Genomic DNA, 27,549 nt, shown 5'->3' with positions numbered 1-27,549 from the left:
AACGCCGGATCTTTAACCCACTGAGCAAGGCCAGGGATCATACCTGCAACCTCATGGTTCCTAGTCGGATTCGGTAACCACTGAGCCACGATGGAAACTCCCATATGGGTTTTATTTATTTATTTATTTATTGTCTTTTTGCCATTTCTTGGGCCGCTTCCGCAGCATATGGAGGTTCCCAGGCTAGGGGTCCAATCGGAGCTGTAGCCGCCAGCTTACGCCAGAGCCACAGCAATGCAGGATCCGAGCCGCGTCTGCAACCTACACCACAGCTCACGGCAACGCCGGATCGTTAACCCACTGAGCAAGGGCAGGGATCGAACCCGCAACCTCATGGTTCCTAGTCGATTCGTTAGCCACTGCACCACGATGGGAACTCCCCATATGGGTTTTAAATTAATGTTCTCTTCAATTTTTTTGGAAGAAGTCATGTAGAACTGGTAATGCTTCTTCCTTAGATGTTTGATAGAATACACCAGTGAAACTATGGACCTTATTTTCTTTATGGAGTGTCTTTCAATTTTATTAATAGATTTAGGGCAGTTCATATCATCTATTCTTTTGTTTTTTGTTTTTTGTTTTTTTTTTGCTTTTTAGGATTGCATTTGGAGGTTACCAGGCTAGGGGTCGAATTGGAGCTATGGCTACTAACCTACACCACAGCCACAGCAACCCCAGATCTGAGCTGCATCTGTGGCCCACACCACAGCTTGTGGCAATGCCGGATCCTTAACCCACTGAACAAGGCCAGGGATCTAATGAGCATTCTCATGGATGTTAGTTTGGTTCTTAACCCCCCCCCCCCCACCAGCCAAAACGGGAATGAGATTAATGTAATGTGAATAACCAATCAGCATAAGAACAATATAAGAAAATAAAATTAAAGCCTCATCTTATTGGAAACATAAATGTAAAAATCTTAAAATGCTGGAAAGTCAAAATCAGTAGGATACTTAGTAAAACAAAAAAAGAAAGCAAGAGTTAATCAAAGGAATAAAAGCAATGTTTCATCATCAGAAGAATCTTTTGATTGTGATTAATAACCTTATAAATACTAGTGTTATGTATGATAATGATCATAAGGTATATAGAATTTAGTATATCCAATATCATACATCTAATTTTTTTTTGTCTTTTTTTTTTTTTTAGGTTCACACCTATGGCATATGGTGGTTCCCAGGCCAGGGGTTGAATCAGAGCTGTAGCTGCCCGCCTACACCACAGTCACAGCAACGCAGGGTCTGAGCCACATCTGTGACCTAGACCACAGCTCATGACAGTGCCAGATTTTTAACTCACTGAGTAAGGCCAGGGATTGAACTTGCATCCTCATGGATACTAGTCTGGTTCATTAACCACTGAGCCACAGCAGGAGCTCCTAGTGTTTTTTGTTTTCTTTTTTTTTTTTATTTTTGATTGCACCCAAGGCATGTAGAATTTACTGGGCCATGGATGGAACACAGCAATGACAACTCAGAATCCTTAACTGCTAGGCCACCAGGAAACTCCCATTATTGTGTATCTAATAAATGATATAGTTGAATTTTCAGTTTCAGGCAGCTATTTAGTTGCTGTTAAAAGATAAAGATTTAGTATATCATAAATGAGTGAGAATAAACTTAGGGAGTTTCTGTTAAGGACCCAGTGATGTCTCTCTGAGGATATGGGTTTCATCCCTATCCTCATTCAGTGGGTTAAGGATCCAGCATGGTCTCAAGCTGCAGTGTAGGTCTCACATTTGGCTTGGGTCTGGTGTGACTGTGCCTTAGGCCTCAGCTATAGCTCTGATTTGACCCCTGGCCTGGGAACTTCCATATCCCACAGGTGAGTCTGTTAAAAAAAACAGGGAGGGAGTAAATTTAGAAACCAACCCCCAACACAAAGTTTTCTTTTGGAGGAAATAAGGTCAAGGATGGATACACATAATATTCATTCAACAAATATTTGAATATAAGCTGTAAAATTTGATATTTATCCTATGCAAGTCATGTCATATATTATTCTTGGTGAGCTATAAGCAACTGTCTCTTAAAAGACATAAACACAGTTGTAGTGGGTTTTATGCATATCATTCATGTGTCAATAAATAGTGTATTAGTTTGGTAGGGCTTCCATAACAAAACACCACAGACAAGGAGGCTTAAACACGAGATATTTATTTTCTCATTGTTCTAGAGGCTAGTAAACCAAGATCAAGGCTTTGGTAGGTTGGTTTTCCCTGAGATCTCTGTCTCTGGCTTGCAGATGGCTGCCTTCTTTCTGTGTCCTCTGAAGGCCTTATCTTCAAATGTATTTACACTCTGAGATGCTGGGGGTTGGGACTGCAACATAGGAGTTTGGGATGGGAACATATTTCAGCCTGTAGTAGTTGTTTGCAAAGGTATGTTCCATACATCTTCATGATTGATAAAAGAAACCCAGCAAAGCAAGCAGCAGTAGATATTATTCCACTTTTACACTTTAATAGATTCTGGGCCATGTAATTAGTTTGTGACAGGACTAGGACTTCAAAGTGGTTGTCTTGAGTTCAAAAGTGACATGCTTTTAACTACCCTTTATTTTGCTCAAGTTGGATTTTTTTACTTTTTACCTTTCATATTACTTTATGTTTCCTAGATTAATACAGAGTAAGACCTTTTTCTGTTACATCTAAACATTCCTCTGTTTCCTGGAGTGCAATTTGAGAACGTTATTTGAAGGCTATTGATCTCTAGGGGTTTGTTCATTTATATACATAGTGGCTTCACTGTACCTGTCTAAAATATATTTGTAGTTGTTTAGAACTGGATTTATGCTAATATACAAGGAGAGAGAAATATGTTAAAATCTAATGTACTTACTCAATGACTTTACTGTTATAATGGAAATAAACCTAGATTATAGATTCATAACTCCCAAATCCACTTTGAAAGAATCATTCCCTTTTCATCTCTTTTTTTTCTATATATAACCAGAGTAATTTCCATTTTTCTTCTTTATTAAGGATTTTGAGGGCATAGTAATTTTGTTTATTCAGACAACTTTTTTCCTCACACAGTTGCGGTCTTGTAGTAAGAGTGAGTTGATATCTAAGAGCTCAGAGATCCTCATGATGTTTCAGCAAGTTCATCGAAAGCCCATGGCATCCTTCGTTACCACTCCTGTTCCACCAGACTTTACCAGGTATGGCACATTTTTCCCCCCTCATCTTCTTTTGAATATGTTGTGCAAATGCATGTACTTGTTTAAAAAGAATGCTATTGCTGACAACTAGAACTCAGGTAGTTCTTCCTGACCAATAAGATACAAGTCTTTCTTTGTGAATGAACAAACCAAATACAATATTCATGTTTGATTCAGGCATTGAATATTATTAAAAGGAGTGGGTAACTGCTGCTGTTAAGTAGATTTGAGTCAACTAAGGATGTTCATTAATACCCTTAGGCTGCCTCTTTGATAGCATGGTCAACCATTTCAGTTCTGAGGATACCTTTTCTGAATTCGATTTTTTTTCACCAGTGGAATGAAACATAAGTTGCTGGTTGTTTTTGTTTTGTAGGAATCAGGTTTTCCATGGCCTTTTAAAAAATATTTTTATTTTTTTACAATTTTATTGGAATATAGTTGGTTTACAATGTTGTGTTAGTTTCAGGTGTACAGTTACACATATATGTGTATTCCCATGTAGGTTATTATAGAATATTGAGTAGAGTTCCCTGTGCTTTTTTGGTTTTCTATTTTTTTGGGGCAGGGGGATCTGTGTAGGGCTGCACCCACAGCGTATGGAGGTTCCCAGGCTGGGGGTCAAATTGGAGCTTAGCCACTGGTCTACGCCACAGTAACTCCAGATCCAAACTGCATGTGCCACTTATACTACATAGCTCGTGGCAACACCGGATCCTTAACCCATGGAGTGAGGCTAGGGATTGAACCTGCATCCTCATGGATACTAGTCTCATTTGTTCCACTGTGCCATGACAGGAACTCCACGTGTTTTATATATAGTAGTATATATGTTAATCCCAAACTTCTAATTTATCCCTCCTCCAACATTTCCCCTTTGAGTAACCATGAGTTTGGTTTGTTTTTGAAATCTATGTCTGTTTCTGTTTTGTAAATAAGAAAATTGTATCATTTTTAAAAATTAGATTCCAAGTGATATTGTATGGTATATGTCTTTCTCTGTTTTACTTCACCTAATATGATATTCTCTCAGTATATCCATGTTGCTGCAAATGGCATTATTTCATTTTTATGGCTCAGTAATATTCCATTGTATATATGTACCACATCTTTTTTTTTTTTTTTTTTTTTGTCTTTTTGCCTTTTCTAGGGCCGCTCCCGCGGCATATGGAGGTTCCCAGGCTAGGGGTCCAATTAGAGCTGTAGCCACCAGCCTACACCAGAACCACGGCAACACAGGATCCGAGCTGTGTCTGCAACCTACGCCACAGCTCATGGCAATGCCGGATCCTTAACCCACTGAGCAAGACCAGGGATTGAACCCGAAACCTCATGGTTCCTAGTTGGGTTCGTTGACCACTGCGCCACAACGGGAACTCCAACCACATCTTCTTTATCCATTGCTCTGTTGGTGGACATTGAGGTTGTTTCCATGTTTTGGCTGTTGTGAGTAGTGCTATGATGAACATAGGGATGCATATATCTTTTGAATCATATATATGCCCAGGAGTGGGATTGCTAGATCATATGGTAGTTCTGTTTTTAGTTTTTTAAGGGATCTCCATACTGTTCTCTAGTGGTTGCACTAATCTACATTCCCACAAACAGTGTAGAAGGGTTCCATTTCTCCACACCCTCTGTAGCATTTATTGTTTCTAGACTTTTTGATGATGGCCATTCTCACCAGTGTGAGGTGATGCCACATGATAGTTTTTTTTTTTTTGTCTTTTTGCTATTTCTTTGGGCCGCTCCCGCGGCATATGGAGGTTCCCAGGCTAGGGGTCGAATCGGAGCTGTAGCCACTGGCCTATGCCACAGCCACAGCAACGTGGGATCTGAGCCGCGTCTGCAACCTACACCACAGCTCACGGCAACGCCGGATCGTTAACCCACTGAGCAAGGGCGGGGACCGAACCCGCAACCTCATGGTTCCTAGTCAGATTCGTTAACCACTGCGCCACAATGGGAACTACAACATTCTAGTTTTGATTTGCATTTCTCTAATAATTAGTGATGTTGACCATCTTTTCATGTGTTTTTTTGGTCATCTGTCTGTCGTCTTTGGAGAAATGTCTACTTAGATATTCTGCCCATTATTTGATATATGTATATATATATATATTTTTTTTTATGTTAGAGCTTCATGAGCTGATTTTATATTTTGGAGACTAATCCTTTGTCATCACTTCATTTACAAATATTTTCTCCCATTCTGTGGGTTGTCTTTTTGTTTTGTTTAGGATTTCCTTTGCTGTGCAAATCTTAAAGGTTTAATTATGTCCCATTTGTTTATTTTTGCTTTTATTTTCACAACTCTAGGAGGTGGATCTGAGAAGATACTGCTATGGTTTATGTCATAGTGTTGTGCCTATGTTTTCCTCTAAGAGTTTTATTGAATCCAGTGTTGTTGTTGCGTGTTTTTTTTTGTTTGTTTGTTTTTCCCCCGTCTTTTTGCATTTGCTAGGGCCGCTTCCCACAGCATATGGAGGTTCCCAGGCTAGGGGTTCACTTGGAGCTGTAGCCACTGGCCTTTGCCAGAGCCACAGCAACTCGGGATCCGAGCCACGTCTGTGGCCTACACCACAGTTCACGGCAACGCCAGATCCTTAACCCACTGAACAAGGCCAGGGATTGAACCCGCAACCCCATGGTTCCTAGTCGGATTCGTTAACCACTGCGCCACGACGGGTACCCCAATATCCAGTCTTATACTTAGGTCTTTAATCCATTTTGAGTTCATTTTTGTGTATGTTGTTAGGGAGTGTTCCCAGGCATTACTTGGCATTCATCCTGCAAATTGGAGTTTATGCGTATTGAGAACTAGGAGAGCATATCACAGGGAGAAGTTAGAGTAGACCTCAAAAGGCATGAGACTTCTTATCTGTTATCTGAAGGAATAGTAAGAATTAATCTACACAAAAATATCTAGGAATGAGGAAAGTAATAACCATCTAGAGGTATGATTGGGGTGCCTGACAATTGAACAATAGTTATACAGTTTACAGTTGTAAGGCAGATTATATCTACTTGTAAAAAAGATGAGAACTACGAGTTCCCGTTGTGGCTCAGTGGTTAATGAATCTAACTAGGAACCATGAGGTTGCAGGTTCGATCCCTGGCCTTGCTCAGTGAGTTAATGATCTGATGTTGCCATGAGCTGTGGTATAGGTTGCAGACGAGGCTCGGATCTGCTGTTGCTGTGGCTCTGGCGTAGGCCGGCAGCTACAGCTTCGATTCGACCCCTAGCCTGGGAGCCTCCATATGCTGCAGTTGCAGCCCAAGAAATGGCAAAAAAGACAAAAAAAAAAAAAAAAAAAAAGAAAGAAAAAGACATGAACTATGTAGCTGCCCATACTTACCATAACATAGAGACTGGTGGGAGTTCCCATCGTGGCTCAGTGGTTTAAGAACCTGACTGGTATCCATGAGGATGTGGGTTTGATCCATAGTTGCTGATGTGGCTTAGATCTGGTGTTGCCATGGCTGAGGTATAGGCTAGCAACTGCAGCTCTGATTTGACCTGTATCTTGGGAACTTCCATATGCCACAGGTATGGCCCTGAAAAGGAAAAAAAAATAAGACTGGTAGAGACTGCTGTATTTTTAATAATGCAAAGTGTACTGGCAAATTTTCTTCAGGTATGATCATGAAAATGCTATAGATGTATCTTTTTTTTTTTTTTTGAGCCATACCCACTGCATGTGAAAGCTCCTGGGCCAGGGATGAAACCCATGCCCAGGATAATGCCAGATCCTCAACCCATTTTACCACAAGGGAACTTTGCTGTAGATGAATCTTATACCTTATTTTTGTAATAACATGTTTTCATGAATTGAACTTTAGAAAAGATATCTGAAATGGCTTGCAGTTTATCTTGGTAAATTTATAATTTTATGTATTAGATGTATAACACTATTAACACACTGACTGTCTTTATCATAAATGTTTTTACTGTCTTTGACTTTTGAGGTGTTCTAGTGACAGTGCTAGAGACTATTCACATGATCTAAGTATAGTTAGCAGTACCATGGGCTGTCCCTTTACCTTTCTCCTATAATTGTAGTTTAGTTCTCTTGTGGAGCAAGCAAAGTTCCCTGAGGTAATCTTGGTTTATCAGGAAACTGTTAATAATGTTCATCCTATTTGAACCCTGTGTGATTAGGTATTCTTATCCTATAAAATTGTATAGATTTATTTGCTAGTAGATAGTCTCAAAATATTTAGAGTCTCTCAATATTCTTCATAATTTGTTCTGGAGAAGAAAGTTTTGGGATTTATTGTAATGTCTTTTCCTTTTGTTCTTTCTTATGATTTTTTAAAAACCTGTTTATGTACTTCATAGTTCAGCTTTCCAGCCTAAGCACCAATTTCTTTTCCTAATTCCATGTTTACTTTTAAATATCTCTTATGCTTATTTTTAATTAATTAATTTTTTGTCATACCTGCCATATGTGGAAGTTCCCAAGTTGTTGTACCAAAGCAGTGACCCAGGCCACACACTGACAGTGTTGGATCCTTAACCACTAGGCCACCAGGGAATTCCCTCTCATACTTATTTTGATAGTTATGCCTATATTGCCTTTTTTTTTTGTCTCTTTTTTTTTTGCCATTTTCTTGGGCTGCTCTTGCAGCACATGGAGATTCCCAGGCTAGGAGTCCAATTGGAGCTGTAGCCACCAGCCTACACCAGAGCCACAGCAACGCGGGATCCGAGCCGCATCTGCAACTTACACCACAGCTCACGGCAACGCCAGATCCTTAACCCACTGAGCAAGGGCAGGGACCGAACCCGCAACCTCATGGTTCCCAGTCAGATTCTTTAACCACTGCACCACGATGGGAACTCCTATATTGCCTTTTTTTTTAGAAAACCTAATAAATATTTGTTGAGTCTCCAGTTTAATTGCAAAGCTTTGATATCTGCTTTTGATGGTATTAGGAATTGATTTGACTTAATGTTTAATAAACTTTTAAAAATATTTCTTAGGGACTTAGTTTAATAAAATTTTCAAGATATTTCTGAGGGACTTTGCTTTTTAACTAAATGAAATGTTAAACCTGTATAATTTTGCCTTTTTCTTTCTTTCTTTTTTTTTTCCTAGTGAATTGGTACCATCTTATGATTCAGCTACTTTTGTTTTAGAGAATTTCAGGTAAGTTTTTGACAACTTTCAGGGTTTTTTTGTCTATGTACATAAAAGCCAGGAAGGTGCTGTTCCTGGGTAGGATACAGACTTAATGAACTTTGTCACTCAGTGTGTAGTCTTAGAAGAAACAAGTTTCTCATTAGAAACATAGAATTTATTTGTCTGGATTGTGTTATATCCTGAGGACAGATTGCTTCTCTAGTGTGGGGAATGGGAACGTGTGTTGGTTTTTTTGTTTGTTTTGTTTTTTTAAGAAGAGGATCCACTTAGCCTTTGCTAATATAATAAGGTGAGGTGATTGGGATGATAGAGATCGATGAGCTCTACTACACATTCTCACAAATAAGAGTGGTGGGAAGTCCATTTGGGTCTTTTTATCTCAGTGCAAAGTAAAAAATTGGATGAGAGGACATTATTGTAAGAAATTTGTAAGCTTTGTAACTTGCATGCTAATTTTGTTAGCTCCTACTGCTTTTTGTCCGAGATTTAAAGCTGAGATCTTAAAAGACAAAGGTCTGATGTGACTTGTCTTAAAAAGCAGCATGGGAATTGGGAACCAAGAATTTAAAATCTTGTCTTGGGAAGAGAAACTCCCAAGAGGTGATAACCATCAGACTGAGGCCAAACTGTAAGAATTTATACCACTCTACATTTAATTTGTTTTTTTCTTGTTGGATAATTTTGTGGCTAAAATATAAACTTTCTGATGATTTTCCCACATTTTGTTTTTTCCATATTAAAAAAGGCTAATTCTATAGGGATGTGAGGAAGAAACACGTTCTTTTTTTTTTTTTCCTTTAATGGTGCAAGATTGCTTGTTGTAATAAAATTCAAGAAATGTTTTTGTTTTTCTTAAATGAAAAAATTTTGGTGTTTTTTTTTTTAGCCTGAAACTGGAAAGATACTGCAGAATATTTCTGTATCATTAAAGTGTCTTTTTTAACTCTGAACATAATAAGTATATATAAATTTATACAATGGAATCTTGACTTCTTCAGTCACCTCCATTTACTGGTCCAGGACTTCAAATAAGTAACATGAATAAAGTGGTTGGGTTTTGGTTTTGCCTGTTGCTATTTCACAAGTTTTGATCTTAGGATTTGTTTGGTTTCCTTTTACTTTAGTACTTTGCGCCAGAGAGCAGATCCTGTTTATAGTCCACCTCTTCAAGTTTCAGGACTTTGTTGGAGGTTAAAAGTTTACCCAGTAAGTTTTTCAGTATTTTTTTTTTAACTCAGTGAATTTTATTGTATTTATAGTTGTATAGCCATCATCACAACCTACTTTTACAACACTTCATCCAAACCCCCAGCTCATCCCTCCCCCGAAAACTGTCTCCTTTGGAAACCAGTTTTTCAAAGTCTATGAGTCAGTTTCTGTTCTGCAAAGTAGTTCATTGTATCCTTTTTTCAGATTCCACATATAAGTAATAGCATATGACATTTGTGTCTGTCTACTTCACTTAGCGTGGTACTTTCTAGATCCATCCATGTTGCTGCAAGTGCCATTATTTCATTGCTTTTTATGGCTGAGTAATATTCCATTATGTATATGTACCACATCTTCTTTATCCACTCCTCTGTTTAGCTTGCTTCCATGTCTTGACTATTGTAGATAGTACTGAGATGAACATTGGAGTACATGTATCTTTTTGAGTCAGTTTTTTCTGGATAGATGCCCAGGAGTGGTATTGATCGATCATATGGTATTTCTGTTTTTAGTTTTTTGAGGAACCTCCATACCATTTTCCATAGTGCTTGCAACAGTGTACATTCTCACCAACAGTGTAAGAGGATTCCCTTTTCTCCACACCCTCTCCAGCATTTATTGTTTGTAGATTTTGATGATGGCTATTCCGGCTGGTATAAGGTACCTCATAGTAATTTTGATATGCATTTCTGTAATAATTACTGATGTTGAACATCTTTTCATGTGTTTTTGGCCATCTGTATGTCTTCTTTGGAGAATTGTCTCTTTAGATCTTCTGCCCATTTTTGATGGGGTTGTTTGTTTTTTTGGTATTGAGCTGTAGGAAGTGTTTATAAATTTTAGAGATTAATCCCTTGTCAGTTGCTTCATTTGCAAATATTTTCTCCCATTCTGTGGGTTGTCTTTTCATTTTGTTTAGGGTTTCCTTTGCTGTGCAAAAACTTTTAAGTTTAATTAGGTCCCATTTGTTTGTTTTTGTTTTTATTGTCATTGCTCTAGGAGGTGGATCTGAGAAGATACTGCTATGTTTATGTCAGAGTGTTGTGCCTATGTTTTCCTCTAAGAGTTTCATAGTATCCAGTCTTTTTGTTTGTTTGTTTTGTTTTTGGTCTTTCTAGGGCTACACCCATGGCATATGGAGGTTCCCAGGCTAGGGGTTGAATCAGTGCTATAGCTGCGGGCCTGTGCCACAGCCACAACCACACTGGATCCAACCCGCATCTATGTCCTACTCCACAACTCACAGCAGAGCTGGGATCCTAAACCCACTTAGTGAGGCCAGGGATCGAACCTATGTCCTCGTGGATACTAGTCAGATTCATTTCTCATGAGCCACAACAGGAACTCCAGTGTCCAGTCTTATATTTAGATCTTTAAAACATTTTGAGTTTATTTTTATGTACAGTGTTAGGGAATGTTCTAATTTCATTCTTTTACAAGTAGCTGTCTAGTTTTCCCAGTACCACTTACTGAAGGGACTGTCTTTTCTCCATTGTATTTTCTTGCCTCCTTTGTCATAGATTAGTTGACTATAGGAGTGTGGGTTTAATTCTGGACTTTCTATCCTGTTCCACTCATCAATATTTCTGCTTTTGTGGCAGTACCATACGGTTTAGGTGAATGTTGCTTTGTAGTATAGTCTAAAGTCAGGGAGCCTGATTGCTCCAGCTCATTTTTTCTTTCTCAGGATGGCTTTGGCTATTCTGAGTCTTTTGTGCTTCCAGACAAACTTTAAAATACTTTGTTTTAGGAGTTCCATCGTGGCTCAGTGGTTAACGAACCTGACTAGTATCCATGAGGACCCGAGTTTGATCCCTGGCCTCGCTCAGTGGGTTAGAGATCAGCGTTGCCATGGACTGTGGTGTAGGTTGCAGACTTGGCTTGGATCTGGCATTGCCATGGCTGTAGTGTAGGCCAGCAGCTACAGCTCTGATTAGACCCCTAGCCTGGGATTCCCTCCATATGCCAAAAAAGAAAAAGAAAAGATGTCTTTAAAAAAATTTTTTTTAAATAAAATATTTTGTTCTAGTTCTGTGAAAAATGCCATTTGTAATTTGACAGGGATTATGTTGAATCTGTAGATTGCCTTTGGTAGTATAGTCATCTTGACAATATTTGATGCTTCCAATCCAAGAGCATGGTATATCTTTTCATCTGTTCATGTCATTCTTTATTTCTTTCATCAGTATCTTACAGTTTTCAGAGTATAGGTCTTTTGTCTCTTTAGGTAGGTTTATTCCTAGTTATTGTTTCCCTAATTATTCTTTATGATTTTTCATTGTTAGTATATAGAAATGCAGTCGATTTCTATATATTAATTTTATATCCTGCAAGTTTACCAAATTCATTGATGAGCTCTAACAGTTATCTGGTGGCATCTTTAGGATTTTCCAGGTATAGTACCATGTATTATGCAATGATAATTTTACTTCTTCTTTTCCAGTTTGGATTCCTTTTTTTCTTTTTCTTCTCTGATTGCTATGGCTAGGACTTCCAAAACTATGTTGAATAATAGTGGCAGGAGCAGACATCCCTGTTTTATTCTTGATCTTGATGGGAATTCTTTTAGCTTTTCACCATTGAGAATGATGTTAGCTGTGGGTTTTGTCATGTGTGGCTTTTATTATGCTGAGGTAGGTTCCCCCTATGCCCACTTTGTGGAGGGTTTTACCAGAAAGGGGTGTTGGATTTTGTCAAAAAGTTTTTCTGAATCTATTGAGAGGATCTTAGGGTTTTTATTCTTCAGTGTGTTGATGTGGTGTATCACAGTGATTAGTTTTCGGATATAGAAAAATCTTTGCATCCCTGAGATAAATCCCACTTGATCATGGTTTACAGTGCTTTTAATGTACTGCTGGATTTGTTTGCTAGTATTTTTTTGAGGATATCTGCATCTATGTTCATCAGTGATATTGGCCTGTAATTTTCTTTTTGGGGGGTATCTTTGGTTTGGGTATGAGGGTGATGGTGGCCTCGTAGAATGAGTTTGGGAGTGTTCCTTCCTCTGTAATTTTTTTGGAATAATTTCATAAGGATAACTGTTAACTCTTCTCTAAATGTTTAATAGAATTTGCCTGTGAACCCATCTGGTCTTGGACTTCTGTTTGTTGGACATTTTTTTAAATCACCGTTTTAATTTTAGTATTTGTGATTGGTCTGTTCATCTTTTCTATTTCATCTTGGTTTAGCTTGGAAGATTGTACTTTTCTAAGAATTTGTCCATTTCTTCTAGGTTGTCTGTTTTATTGGCATATATAGTTCCTTGTAGTAGTCTCTTAGGATCCTTTGTATTTCTGTGATGTCCATTGTAACTTCTCCTGTTTCATTTCTAATTTTATTGATTTGAGTCCTCTCTCTTTTTTTCTTAATGAGTCTGGCTAAGGTTTTGTTTTTTTTTTTAATTTTATTTATTTTTGCTTTTTAGGGCCACACCTATGGCACATGGAGGTTCCTAGGCTAGGGGTAGAATTGGAGCTGCAGCTCTCAGCCTATACCACAGCCACAGCAATGCAGGATCCAAGCCACGTCTGTGACCTATACCACAGCTCACAGCAACACTGGATCCTTAACCCACTGAGCAAGGCCAGGGATCAAACCTGCGTCTTCATGGATGCTAGTCGGGTATGTCAACCTCTGAGCCACGACGGGGGCTCCTTGATATTTCTGTGATTTTCTTCATTTCTATTTCATTTATTTCTGCTCTGATCTTTATGATTTCCTGCCTTTTGCTAACTTTTGGTTTTTATCTGTTCTTCTTTCTCTAGTTGCTTTAGGTATGAAATTATGGTGTTTTTTTTTTTTTTTTGTTTGTGTGTTTTTTCTGTTTCTTGAGGTAGGCTTCTGTTGCTGTAAAGTTCCCTCTTGAAACTGAAACTGCTTTTTTGCTGCATCCCATAGGTTGTTGAGTCTTTGTTATTATTTACTTCTAGGTATTTTTATCTTTTTTTTTTTTTTCTTTTTCTAGGGCCACACCCATGGCACATGGAGGTTGCCAGGCTAGGGGTCCAATCAGAGCTGTAGCTGCCGGCCTATGCCAGAGCCACAGCACTGCGGGATCCAAGCCATGTCTGCAACCTACACCACAGCTCGTGGCAATGCCAGATCCTCAACCCACTGAGCAAGGTTAGGGATCAAACTTGTGTCCTCATGGATGCTGTTCAAATTTGTTTCCACTGAGTCGTGATGGTAACTCCTGATGTCAATTTTCTTAAATTTACTGAGGCTTGCTTTCTGGCCCAGAATGTGATCTATCCTAGAGGATGTTCTGTGTGCACTTGAGAAGAATGTTTATTCTGCTGCTTTTGGATGGAATGTTCTCTAGATATCTATCAAGTCCATCTAGTCTAGTGCATCATTTAAGGCCTAGTGTTTCCTTGTTGATTTTTGTCTGGATGATCTGTTCATTGCTGTAAGTGGGGTGTTAAAGTCCCCTGTTATTATTGTGTTATTGTCAGTTTCTCCTTTTAATGTTGTTAGCAGTTGCCTTATATATTGAGGTGATCCTGTGTTGGGTGCATATATATTTACAATTGTTATATCTTCTTGGATTGATCCGTTGATCCTTCTATAATATCCTTCTTTGTCTCTTAAAATATTTTTTATTTTAAGGTCTGTTCTGTCTGATATGAGTATTGCTACTCTACCTTTCTTTTGATTTCCGTTTGCATGGAATATTTGCTTCCATCCTCTCACTTTGAATTTGTTTGTGTCCCTAGAACTGAAGTTGACAGCATATGTACGAATCTTGTTTTCTATCCTTTCAGCCAGTCTGTGTCTTTTGGTTGGGGCATTTACATGTGAGGTAATTATTGATATGTATGTTCTTAACTGCCATTTTATTAACTGTTTCGGGTTTGTTTTTGTTGGCTTTTTTTCTTCCTCTCTCTTCTTTTGTGATTTGATGACTATCTTTAGTGTTGTAGCTGGATTCCTTTTTCTTATTTGTGTGTGTATCGTAGATTTTTGGTTTGCAGTTACAATGAAGTTTTTTTTTTTTTTTTTTTTTTTTTGTCTTTTGTCTTTTTTGTTGTTGTTGTTGTTGCTATTTCTTGGGCTGCTCCCGCGGCATATGGAGGTTCCCAGGCTAGGGGTTGAATCAGAGCTGTAGCCACCGGCCTACGCCAGAGCCACAGCAACGCGGGATCCGAGCCGCGTCTGCAACCTACACCACAGCTCACGGCAACGCCGGATCGTTAACCCACTGAGCAAGGGCAGGGACCGAACCCGCAACCTCATGGTTCCTAGTCGGATTCGTTAACCACTGCGCCACGACGGGAACTCCACAATGAAGTTTTGATATAGGAGTCTATATATATACATATATATATACACACAGGATTGTTTTAAGTTATTGATCTCTTAACTGTAAGTACATCCACAATATCCTGCATTTGTACCCTCTTCTCACGATTTCTGATTTTGGTAGCATATTTGTGTGTGGATGATTTTCTGCCTTTACTATATGTATGCCTTTACTGGAGAGCCTTGTCATTTGTAGTATTTTTGTTTCTAATTGTGGCTGTTTCTTTTCTGCCTAGAGAAGTTACTTTGGTATTTGTTGTAAAGCTTCTTTAGTGGTGCTGAACTCTTTTAGCTTTTGCTTGTCAATAAAGCTTTTGATTTCTCCTTCAGATCTGAATGAGAGTCTTGCTGGGTAGAGTAATCTTGGTTGGAGGTTTTCTTCCTTTCATCACCTTGAGTATATCATGCCACTCCCTTCTGTCCTGCAGAATTTCTGCTAAAAAATTAATCGGTAACCTTATTGAGGTTCTCTTGTATGCTATTTGTTTCTTTTCCCTAGCTGCTTTCAGTATTTTCTTTGTCTTTAATTTTGGTCTATTTGATTAATGTGTGTCTCTGGGTGTTCCTCCTTGAGTTTATTTTAAATGGTACTCGTGCTTCCTGGATTTGAGTGAGTGTTTCCTTTTCCATGTTAGGGAAGTTTTTGGCTATTATCTCTTGAAATATTTTCTCTGGCCCTTTCTCTTTTCTCCTTCTGGCACTCCTGTAATACTGATGTTGGTGCACTTAACATTGTCCCAGAGTTCTCTTAGACTGTCTTTATTCCTTTTCAATCTTTTTTCTCTTTTCTGTCCCACATCAGTGATTTCCACCAGTCTGTCTTCCACTTTGCTTATTTGTTGTTTGGCCTCCTGTATTCTGCTATTGGTTCCTTCTAGCAAATTTTTTATTTCAATTATTGTATTTTGCATCTCTGCTTGCTTACTCTTTAAATCTTCTATTTCATTGCTCAGCGTTTCTTTTAATTTATCAACCTTTGCCTCCAGTGTATTTCCAAAATCTTTAACCACTTTTACTATCATTAGTCTAAAGTCTGTTTCATGGAGGTTGGTAATCTACAGATCATTTAGCTGTTTTCTAGGTTTTTTTTTTAAATTCCCTTATCTGAGTCGTAATTCTCTGCCTTTTCATTTTGTATAGATTATTGGTGTGGTCTCCTTTTTGAATTGGCTACAGCTTCAATTTAGCCAGTGGTCTGGGAAATTACATATGCCGTGGGTGCGGCCCTAGAAACAAACAAACACAAATATCTCTTCAAGATCCTACTTCTGATTCTTTTGGATATATACCCAGAAATGGTATTGCTGCACCATATGGTAATCCTATTTTTAACTTTTTGAGGAGCCGTCTTGTTAACTACAATGGTTGGCACCATTTTACATTCCCCTAACAGTGCACAGTGGTTCCAGTTTCTCCATATCTCTGTCAATACTTTCTGTTTTGTTTCTTTGATAGTAGCCATCCTGATGAGTGTGAGGTAATTCATTGAGGTTTCTATTTGCATTTCTTTAGTGGTTAGTGTTGTTGAGTGTCTTTTCATATGATTTCTGACCATTGTGTATCTTGTTTAGACAAATGTATATTCAAGTCCTCTGCACTTCTTTTTTTTTTTTTTTTTGGTCATACTTGCAGCATGTGGAGATTCCTGTGCCAGGGATCAAACCTTTGTCAAAGCAATGACAACACTGTATTTTCAACTCACTGAGCCAGCAGGGAACTCCATCTCCCCCCCCACTTTTAAGCTTTTTACAGCCTCACCCATGGCATATGGAAGTTCCCAGGCTAGGGGTCGAATCGGAGCTACAGCTGCCGGCCTACACCACAGCCACAGCAATGCCAGAGCCAAGCTGCATCTTCAATCTATACCACAGCTCATGGCATTGCTGGATCCTTAACCCAGTGAGTGAGGCCAGGGATCAAACTTGCATCCTCATGGATCCTAGATGGGTTTGTTAACCACTGAGCCATGCAGGGAACTCCATTTTTCCCATTTTTTTCATCAAGCTTTTTGTTGTTGAGTTGTAGGAATTTATGTATTCTGGATATTGACCCATTATTATATATATGATTTACACATAATTTCTCCCGTTCTGTAAAATTTCTTTTTACTCTTTTGATTGTGTCCTTGTAATGCACAGAATTTTTAAATTTTGTTGTAGTCTAGTTTGTTTTTGCTTTTGGTTTCATTTCCAGGGAGTCCTTACTAATTCTGTGTCATGGAGTTATTTCACTGTTTTCTTTCTATGAGTTTTATGGTTTCAGACTTAGGTTTAGATGTTTTTGATATATTTTGAGGTTTGTTTGTTTATTTAGTTAGTTAGTTTTGGTCTTTTTAGGACTGCACCCACGGCATATGGAGGTTCCCAGGCTAGGGGTCAAATCGGAGCTACAGCTGCTGGCCTGCACCACAACCATAGCAACATCAGATTGAAGCTGCATCTGCAGTCTACACCACAGCTCACAGCAACACCAGATCCTTAACCCACCAAGTGAGGCCAGGGATCAAACCTGCAACCTTATAGTTCCTAGTGGAATTCGCTTCCACTGCATCACAATGGAAACTCCTTGAGTTAATTTTTGTATGATGTAGGGGTACAGCTTCATTTTTTTGCATGTGGATAGTGTGATATGGCAGTCAAAAATCTGGTACCTTGCTTCCTAAGATATTTCCTGTCTCTTGTCCCCTTCTCATCTGGATTTTTTCCTTCAGTTGTCTGTATTATTTCATTGCTGTTTATCTTTTATTTTCCTCCTAGCAGTTTCTTTGGACCTATTATAAAAGGACCTAGCTATTCACTTTTAAGCGTTTAGAGTAACTAGATTGCATTTATTTTTCAGACTTTTTTATATTAGGCCACCTCGTACTTAGTTGGTATTACATTGAGCAGCTCTTTCCAGTTTCAGCTGTCATATGTGACTCATGATGCTTTTCATTAACTAATTCTTACCCATTTTGCAGTTTTCCTTTTTTCTGGCCCATCAGCTATCCCATTGCTGCTTTCTCCTTTCTCCTGTACTGTTGCTATCATGTGGGTGTTTGTGGTCATAACTGTCATATCTTTACCTGTTTGTATTTTAGGGGTTGTGGTGATAACCTCTCATGTAGTATGGTTGTAAATGTTGTTTGTGAGCTTTTGGTTTTGCTGTTTTGTCTTTTTATTGTGTTTCATGTTTGGATTTAGAGAGTTGTAGAAACTATGCTGCCATTGGGGGTAGTCTTTCCAGAATCCTCTGCCTTTTGAAAATTCTTAAAGCTAGTATTTTGTTAAAGGTACAGCTGGCATGTAAATAATAGTAAAAAATTTTGTTCCTTAAAATTATGATAAAAATTAGGAAATTTCCAATAAAGTTCAAGAGTAAAAAAAGTTTATACCTTTTCATTAATTGATTTTATTCCAGGGAAATCATTTTAGGAACATAATTCAGAAAAAGGAAAAAAAAACCCCAGCTCTTTGAACAAGGATGTTGGTTGATTTTTTTTTTTTTTTTTTTTTTTTTGGTCTTTTTGCTGTTTCTTGGGCCGCTCTCGTGGCATATGGAGGTTCCCAGGCTAGGGGTCCAATCGGAGCTGTAGCCACCGGCCTACGCCAGAGCCACAGCAACGAGGAATCCGAGCCGTGTCTACAACCTACACCACAGCTCACGGCAACGCCAGATCGTTAACCCACTGAGCAAGGGCAGGGACCGAATCCGCAACCTCATGGTTCCTAGTCGGATTCGTTAACCACTGCGCCACGACGGGAACTCCCGTGTTGGTTGATTTTTAAAAATCAGTATACTTTATAATTTTTGTTCAGTAACACTCACTAATTTTAGCAAGTTTTGTACTGCATTATATATAGTTGTATAATCATCACAGTCATGACTTTCATCACCTCCAGAAGTTACTTAATTTACCCTTTTCAGGTAATCCTTTTTTCTCCCTTTCTCTGCAACGACTCATCTGTTTTTGTCACTGTATTTGTGCTTTTCAGAATTTCACATGCTGGGATCATACAACATGTCATCTTTTGTGTCTAGCTTTTTTGCTTAACTGATGATTTGTTTATTCATAGTATTCATTGAGTGATTACCATGTAAGCCTTGAAAACTGCATCAGGACCTTTTGGAATAAAGTTGCTTAGAAATGAAGGGATTGAAAAGTACATGTATCCACATGTAGACGGATCCCTCCCCTCAGCTGTCTCAGTCTACTTAGGGCAACGGATATTTATACATGTAGTTACAAGAGTTCTGTATGTGTTAAAATTCTTAACTTTTTTCATAGTTGTTGATATTTTCCTTAGTTTGCTTTCATATTTTCCTTGTAATTTTTTAACATTAGTGTAAATTGTTACAGATTCAAATATCTTGATCTTTTTATTATTTCTCATTGCTTTTAAGCTTAAAACTATATCCCAATCCAAATATCAGATAGTAATCTATTTTTTTGGTTTCATTGTGGCTTAAATTTTTATATTTAAATTGACCTGGAGTTTGTATGACTTTTTGCTTTTTAGGGCTGCACCTAAAAAGCTGCATATGGAGGTTCCCAGGCTAGGGGTGGAATCAGAGCTGTGGCTGCTGGCCTACACCACAGTCACAGCAACATGGGATCCAAGCCAAGTCTGCAACCTACACCACAGATCACGGCAACACCCGATCATTAATCCGCTGAGCGAGGCTAGGAATCGAACCTGCCACCTCATGGTTCCTAGTTGGATTCGTTTCCACTGCGCCACAATGGGAACTCCTGTATAACATTTTTTTCTTTTTTTTTTTTTTAAGGATGGAAATGGAGTTGTTCGTGGTTACTACTTATCTGTGTTTCTGGAACTCTCAGCTGGCTTGCCAGAAACTTCCAAGTAAGAAATGCAGTTAACTAACAAATGTTAATGTGTGTTTATATACATTTTAGCTTTTTCATTAACTCCTTTTGTTAATTACTATGTCTTTTTAAGATATATGCTAGTATGGAGTACATGGCATAGACTGCTGTTCTAAAATTATATGGTCTCGGGACTTTTTTATACTCTTAAATTTTATTGGGAACCCCAAAGAATGTTGAATATTTCGTTATGTGGTTGTTATCTATTGATATTTCCTTTTCTTTTTCTATTTTTTTTTTTTTTTTTTTTTTAAATCTTTCTAGGGCTGCACCCGTGGCATATGGAGGTTCCCAGGCTAGGGGTCAAATTGGAGCTGTAGCCACCAGCCTATGCCACAGCCACAGCAATGCCAGATCCAAGCTGTGTCTGCAACCTACACCACAGCTCACGGCAATGCTGGATCCTTAACACACTGAGCGAGGGCAGGGATCAAACCAGCAACCTCATGGTTCCTAGTTGAATTCCACAACGACGGGAACTCCATCTATTGATATTTTCTGAATTTAAAATTTTTATTAATTCACATTAAAGGATTAGTAAACCAGGAGTTCCAGTCATGGCTCAGTGGAAATGAATCTGACTAGGGACCACGAGGAGGCAGGTTCAATCCCCGGCCTCACTCAGTGGATTAAGGATCTGGCATTGCTGTGGCTGTGGTATAGGCCAGCAGCTACTGTAGCTCTGATTGGACCCCTCGCCTAGGAACCTCCATATGCCGCGGGTGTGGTCATAAAAAGCAAATAAAATAAAACTGTTTTGGTTGAAGTATATGTATAAAATCTGGCATCAGAGATTTTAGATTTCATATGTATGTGGTTGGGAAAAGTTTTTTTTGTTTGTTTGGTTTTTGTTTTTTTCCCTTTCATGTGGCATGCAGATGTTCCCAGGCTAGGGATTGAACGAACCTGTGCTGCAGTAGTAACCACGTTGGATCCTTAACCCACTAGGCCACCAGGGAACTCTGGGAAAAGATTTTTTAATGAGATACAATTCACATACTATAAAATATACCTTATAAGTAAATGTATAAATCAGTATATTTTAATGTATTCACTGAGTTCTCAACTATCACCAGTGTCTAATTTCAGAACATTTTCGTCACCCCATGTAGAAACCAAATACTCATTAGTAGTCACTGCCTCTTTCCCTCCCTACTTAGTCCCCAGCAGTCTCCCTGCTAGCAATCACTAATTTATCACTAATTTATTTTCTACTTTGAGAAACACCTCAAAAATCAGTTTTAGATAATTGCACATCATCTTTAATACGACACGAAAATTGAGAAAGTGATTGTTAAATATAATTTGCAATAAGATATCTGGAACCATATCAGTGAATTTTTTTTTTTTTTTTTTGTCTTTTTTTTGCTATTTCTTTGGGCCGCTTCCGTGGCATATGGAGGTTCCCAGGCTAGGGGTCTAATCAGAGCTGTAGTCACCGGCCTACGCCAGAGCCACGCAACGCAGGATCCACGCCGCGTCTGCAGCCTACACCACAGCTTACGGCAACGCCAGATTGTTAACCCACTGAGCAAGGGCAGGGACCGAACCTGCAACCTCACGGTTCCTAGTCGGATTCGTTAACTACTGCGCCACGACGGGAACTCACCATATCAGTGAATTTTATTTTACTTTGTTACATTAAAATCTGTTGGTTTGGTATGAGAAGTCTACTTCCAATTATGATGGAATAATGGGAAGACACTTTCTTCTGCAACAAAGAAAAAACAGTATTTCCTAGCCATTGGATATGAGGCAACAAATGAAAGCAGTTCCTGAGATACAAGACCCAGACAAATAAGCTCTACAATTGCCTCAGCTTACAATATTGAGAGAGTTTTCAGGCTATAACACAGGGAAACAGAACTGTAATAGAATCTGGCTGATCCCACCCTGCCTTGAGTTGAAGACATAATGCTGAGTGTTGAGAAAGCACAGCATACCTGGAGTGCAGTGGACAAAACCCTGGAGAAACACTGCACAAAGAACTCCAGAGATTTGTGGAGAGTTACCTTCAAGTATTTAATTTAATTTAATTCAATTTCAAGATGTGATGCATGTGAAGAAACATACCTAAGGTTGGGAAAGAGCCATTTGAAAGGATTAAAGGGAGTGATGCCTGCTGCTCATATAGGGCCAGTAACTGTGTCTGTTGCCAGCACTGTAATGGGAGAAATTTATAATCCATGGGGCACTGGGTTAAGTACTCAAGACATTTTTGCTTCAGTAATGGGAAACAGTTAGTCCTAGACTGGACATTGCCCCAGACCCATCTAACTAACGAAAGCATGACCTCAAAGGATCAAATTTTTCCCCAGTAACCTAAGTGCATCCCAGAGCAGAGCTCAAGAAAATTTACAAGATTATAAAAATAGGAGTTCCCATCATGGCTCAGTGGTTGACGAATCCGACTAGGAACCGTGAGGTTGCAGGTTCCATCCCTGGCCTTGCTTAGTGGGTTAAGGATCTGCCGTTGCCGTGAGCTGTGGTGTAGGTTGCAGACACGGCTCAGATCCTGAATTGCTGTGGCTCTGGCGTAGGCCAGTGGCTGCAGCTCTGATTGGACCCCTAGCCTGAGAACCTCCATGTGCTGTGGGAGCGGCCCTAGAAAAGGCAAAAAGACACACACACCAAAAAAAAAAAAAAAAAAGTTTACAAAAATATCCAGCATCCCACAAAGTTAACTTTACATTATCCGTTGTTCAGTCAAAAATTAATTGGCATTTAAAGAGGCAGGAAGATATAAAAAATGATGAGGGAGTTCCTGTCGGGGCGCAGCGGAATCAAATCCAACTAGGAACTGTGAGGTTGCGGATTTGATCCCTGGCCTCAGTGGGTTAAGGATCCGGTGTTGTCATGAGCTGTGGTGTAGGTCCCAGACGTGGCTCAGATCTGGCGTTGCTGTTGCTGTTGCTGTGGCGAAGGCCAGGGGCTCCAGCTCCAATTAGATCTCTAGCCTGGGAACCTTCATATGCTGCGGGTGCAGCCCTATAAAGACAAAAGACAAAGACAATAATAATAATGAGAAATTCCCATCATGGCTCAGTGGAAGTGAATCTGACAAGTATCCATGAGGACGCAGGATCGGATCCCTGGCCATCGCTCGGAGAAAAAGAAAAAAGACAAAAAGAAAAAAAATAAGAGTAATTAATTTGAATTCGAGCAAGAACTTTTTAAAAATTTTTATTTTATTGTTTTAAAATTTTAAAAACAAAAAATATGAGTTAGATCTGATAATTTCTGAATTAGAAATTAAATTTTAAAAATGCCCTAAAAATAGTCAACCTATTGCATATTAGCAAATAACATTTCTATGAATAATTACTTTCTCTAAAGCAAAGTAATGTTTGATGAGAAAACTTAAGTATTACATTTTTGGAAACCTTTGTGTGGTTTTAACAAAAGGCAACTGGATTTTCTGTTTTATCTTTTGCTTTTTGCTTTTTAGGGCTGCTCCTGTGGCATATGGAGTTTCCCAGGCTAGGGGTCAAATAGGAGCTACAGCTGCCGGCCTGCACCGTAGCAACATGGGACCCAAGCCGCGTCTACGACCTATACCACAGCTCATGGCAACGCTTGATCCTTAACCCACTGAACAAGGCCAGGGATCAAACATGCATCCTCATGGATACTAGTCGGGCTTGTTGAGCCACAATGGGAGCTTCCTGTGTGAATCTTTTAAGTGTGATTTTATAATAACATGCATTGGTCATCAGGAAAAGAATGGTTTACTAAATATGCAGTTGATACATTTCATTATGCAATATCAAATAATCACATTCATTGATATCATTTTCATAATAAAAAGGTTGCAGTATTTTTTTTCTTAAAGTATAGTTCACTTACAGTGTTTCATCAATTTCTGTTGTACAGCAAAGTGACCCAGTCACACCAGTTCCATGTGTTGTTCAGGAGGGCCGTGTTGCCCATCCATTCCAAATATAACAGTTTGCTTCCAAACTGCCCATCCATCCCACTCCCTTCCCTCTCCCCACTGGGAACCACTAGTCTGCTCTCCTTGGCCATGATCTGTTTCTGTTCTGTAGGTAGGATCATGTGTGTCATATTTTAGATTTCACAAATAAGTGATGCATGGTCTTTTTCTTTCTGGCTTACTTCACTTAGTATGAGAATCTCTCATTCAGTCCAATTGCTACAGATGGCATTAGTTTATCTTTTTATGGCTGAGTAGTATTCCGTTGTATGTATGTTACCACATCTTCCTAATCCATTCATCAGTCAGTGGACATTTAGGTTGTTTACATCTTTGGCCATTGTGAATAGCTCTGTGATGAACACAGGGGTGCATGTATCTTTTTCAATGAAAGTTTTGTCCAAATATATATGTCCAGGAGTAGGATTCCTCAATTATATGGTAGTTCTATATTTAGTTTTCTGAGGCACCTCCATACTGTTTTCCATAGAGGTTGAAAAGCTTGAAGTATTGAAAAGCTTTGAAACTCTTGTGGGCATATAAGTTTTCCAAAGTTAAGGTTTTTTTGCTTGAAAGTGTGTTTTATTATTGGCAACAAATACAGTCCTTTTCCTTAGTTGTTTTGGCCCAGAAAATGTCTACAACTAAATAACCATTGTTTGTCAGTTCTTTTTTTTTTTTTTTTTTTTTTGGTCTTTTTAGGGCTGCACCTATGTGGAAGTTCTCAGGCTAGGGGTCAAATCAGAGCTACAGCTGCCAGTCTTTGCCACAGCCACAGCAACGCAGGATCCAAGCTGCGTCTGAGACCTACACCACAGCTCACAGCAGTGCTGGATCTTTAACCCACTGAGTGAGGCCAGGAATCAAACCCGCTCCTCATGGTTAGTCGTCAGGTTTGTTACCGCTGAGCCACGAGGGGAATTCCTGTCGGTTGTTCTTTCAATTTGATGTTTCACAAAAAAGTGACTAATGAGCTTGGAACTCAGTTGAAAAAAGTGATTTTTCCAAGACAGCTATTTCAGTTACACATCACTATGCAATACATGTGCTGTTTGTGTATTTATCTCTCTCTCTTTTTTTTTCTCAGGGCTGCAGGTGCAGCATATGGAAGTTCCTAGGCTAGGAGTTGAATCGGAGCTACAGCTGCTGGCTTGCACCACAGCCACAGCAAGCCATGTCTGAACCATGTCTATGACCTACACCATAGTCCATGGCAGCGCCAGATCTTTAACTCACTGAGCAATGCCAGGGATCAGACCTGCATCCTCATAGATAGTAGTCAGGTTTGTTTTGGCTGAGCCGTGACTGGAACTCCTATGTTTCTCACTTGTGACGCCAAGAGTTGAAGTTTAATAACAGCACTTTTATTACTTCTTTTGATATTCTTGAGAGACATTGAAAAAAAATTTTTTCCCCATCTGAAAGTATGTGGCAGTGAATAATATAATAACTGGTACTCTTTAACTACCGTTGCTTTTGCATGATTAGTGCAAATGTCAAACACAGCGAAAAGGGCAAATAACAGCTTAGCATTATTATGAAGATGGTTTCAACATTTTGGATTACTGAAAGAATCATAGGGACTGACCCCAGTGGCATACAGCCTGCAATTTAACAGCCTTTGACATAGTCTTAAAAAAAAAAAAAAAAAAAAGACTTTGACATAGCCCAACCTCAATGCAGAATGTTCTTGCCACCACTGTTAAGTCAAACTATGAATAATGTTAGTTGTACAGAAAGGATTCTAGCCTTTGAATTGTAAATATGTTTTAATCATAGTTCTGTTCCAAATCTCCTGTGTGATCTGAAACAGTGGTCTCACTTGTATTGTTACTGTCTGCTGAACATGTACTCTGTGCTATGCACTGTGCCTTATATAACTCATTTTGCTTTATTACCACCTTGTGAGCTGTAAGTTCTATTATCGCTCCCATTCCACAGTTGGGAATACAATAGCTTAGTTAAGTTATTCACTCAAACTTAATCATTGTTAAACTGCAGTCTGTTTAACATAGATTTTCCTTTCTCTGGATTCTTTGTTCTTAACCATCGAGCTCTGTTTGATTTCCTGAAATCAGCCCTTGTAATTGGAAGGTGGTTATCTTGGGCAGAATTGTGAGAAGTTTAGTGATTAAAGATTTTGTTTCAAACCCTGTTGCTACCATTAATCTTTGTTCTTTTCTTGTCTCTTTCCTTCCTTCCTTCCTTCCTTCCTTCCTTCCTTCCTTCCTTCTTCTTCCTTTCTTCCTTCCTTTCTCCCCTCCTTTCTTTCTTCCTTTCTTCTTCTTTCTTCCTTCCTTCCTTCCTTTCTTTCTTCCTTTCTTTCTTCCTTCTTCCTTTCTTCCTTTTCTTTCTTCCTTCCTTCCATCCTTCCTTTCTTTCGTTTTTTGTTTTTAAGGCTGTGTCTGTGGCGCATGGAAGTTCCCAGGCTAGGGGTCAAATTGGAGCTACAGCTGCCAGGCACAGCCACAGCAACATGGCATCTGAGCCCCGTCTGCAACCTACACCACAGCTCACTGGATCCTTAACCCTGAGCGAGGCCACAGATCAAACCCTCATCCTCATGGATGACTAGTATCCATGAGGATACATTTCAGCTCCACCATGACAGGAACTCCCTTTTCTTATCTCTTACTTGATTTATTTCCTGACCTACAAACATACCTCAGAGATATTGCAGGTTTGGTTCCAGATCATTGCAGTAAAGTGAGTCACATGATTTTTTTTTTTTTTTTTTTTTTTTGCTTGCTTGATGCATATAAAAAGTTAGGTTTAGGGAGTTCCTGTCCTGGCGCAGTGGTTAACGAATCCGACTAGGAACCATGAGGTTGCGGGTTTGGTCCCTGCCCTTGCTCAGTGGGTTAACGATCCGGCGTTGCTGTGAGCCGTGGTGTAGGTTGCAGACGCAGCTTGGATCCCGAGTTGCTGTGGCTCTGGCGTAGGCTGGTGGCTACAGCTCCGGATTCGACCCCTAGCCTGGGAACCTCCATATGCCGTGGGAGCGGCCCAAGAAATAGCAAAAAGCCAAAAAGCCAAAAAAAAAAAAGGCTTATGCTATAATCTCTTAAGTGTGCAATAGCACTGTATCTAAAAAACAATGTATATGTCTTAATTAAAAAATACTTTATTGCTATAAAATGCTAACCATAACTGAGCCATCAGCCAGTTGTAATCTTTTTGCTGGTAGAGGGTCTTTCTTTATTTATTTATTTTTTTTTTTTTTTTTTTTTTTTGTTTTTTGTTATTGTTGCTATTTTGGCCTCCCGCATATGGAGTCAGCTGTGATACGAGAGCCACAGCAACGGGATCGAGCGGTTGCAACCTCGGCAAGGACATAACTGAGCGGGGAGGCACTCATGTTTGTCGATTGTAACGCCAGAATGTCTTCTTATGTGATGTACTTAGCGAGCCAAGTTTTTAGACAGCAGCAGTTGGACTTGTTCTTTCATGCATGATTTCTCTGTAGTGTGCAGTGCCATTTGATTGCATTTTACCCACAGTAGAACATTTCAAATTTGAAGTCAATCCTCTCAAACTCTGACTCTGCTTTATCAACTAAGTTTATCTAATATTTTAAATCTTTTGTTACCATTTCAATAGTCTTCACAGCATCTGTGAAGTAGATTCCATCTCAAGAATGGAAAAGATTCCATCTCATCTTTTTTTTTTCTTTCTCTTTTTTGCTTATCTGTAAGAAGCAGCAACTCCCCTTCTATTAAAGTTTTATCATGAGATTGCAGTAATTCAGTCACATCTTCAGACTCTACTTCTGATTCTAGAGCCTGAATCAGAAGTACTTTTGCTCTTTCTACTATATCTGCAGTTACTTCCTCCACTCAAGTCTCAAACCCCTCAAAGTCATCCATGAAAGTTGGAGTCAAGTTCTTCCAAAGTTCCTTTAAATGTTGATATTTTGACCTCTTTGCATA

At 39.1% G+C, this 27,549-nt stretch overlaps 1 protein-coding gene across 9 annotated transcripts in view; it reads left to right on the top strand.

The window, feature by feature from the left end:
- Window positions 1-27,549, top strand: part of TRIM37 (tripartite motif containing 37) — a 134,173-nt gene that overhangs the window by 28,626 nt on the left and 77,998 nt on the right. For all 9 annotated transcript variants that reach the window (XM_021067287.1, XM_013981116.2, XM_021067283.1 and 6 more), the window contains exons 9-12: window positions 3,038-3,162; window positions 8,265-8,315; window positions 9,434-9,515; window positions 19,587-19,663. In XM_021067287.1, coding sequence (XP_020922946.1) covers window positions 3,038-3,162; window positions 8,265-8,315; window positions 9,434-9,515; window positions 19,587-19,663 — 335 coding nt within the window. The remainder of the gene's footprint in view (window positions 1-3,037; window positions 3,163-8,264; window positions 8,316-9,433; window positions 9,516-19,586; window positions 19,664-27,549) is intronic.

Source organism: Sus scrofa, chromosome 12, assembly GCF_000003025.6.
Source record: "Sus scrofa isolate TJ Tabasco breed Duroc chromosome 12, Sscrofa11.1, whole genome shotgun sequence".
NCBI classification, from domain to species: domain Eukaryota; kingdom Metazoa; phylum Chordata; class Mammalia; order Artiodactyla; family Suidae; genus Sus; species Sus scrofa.
This window is presented reverse-complemented; position numbering and strand designations above follow the sequence as displayed.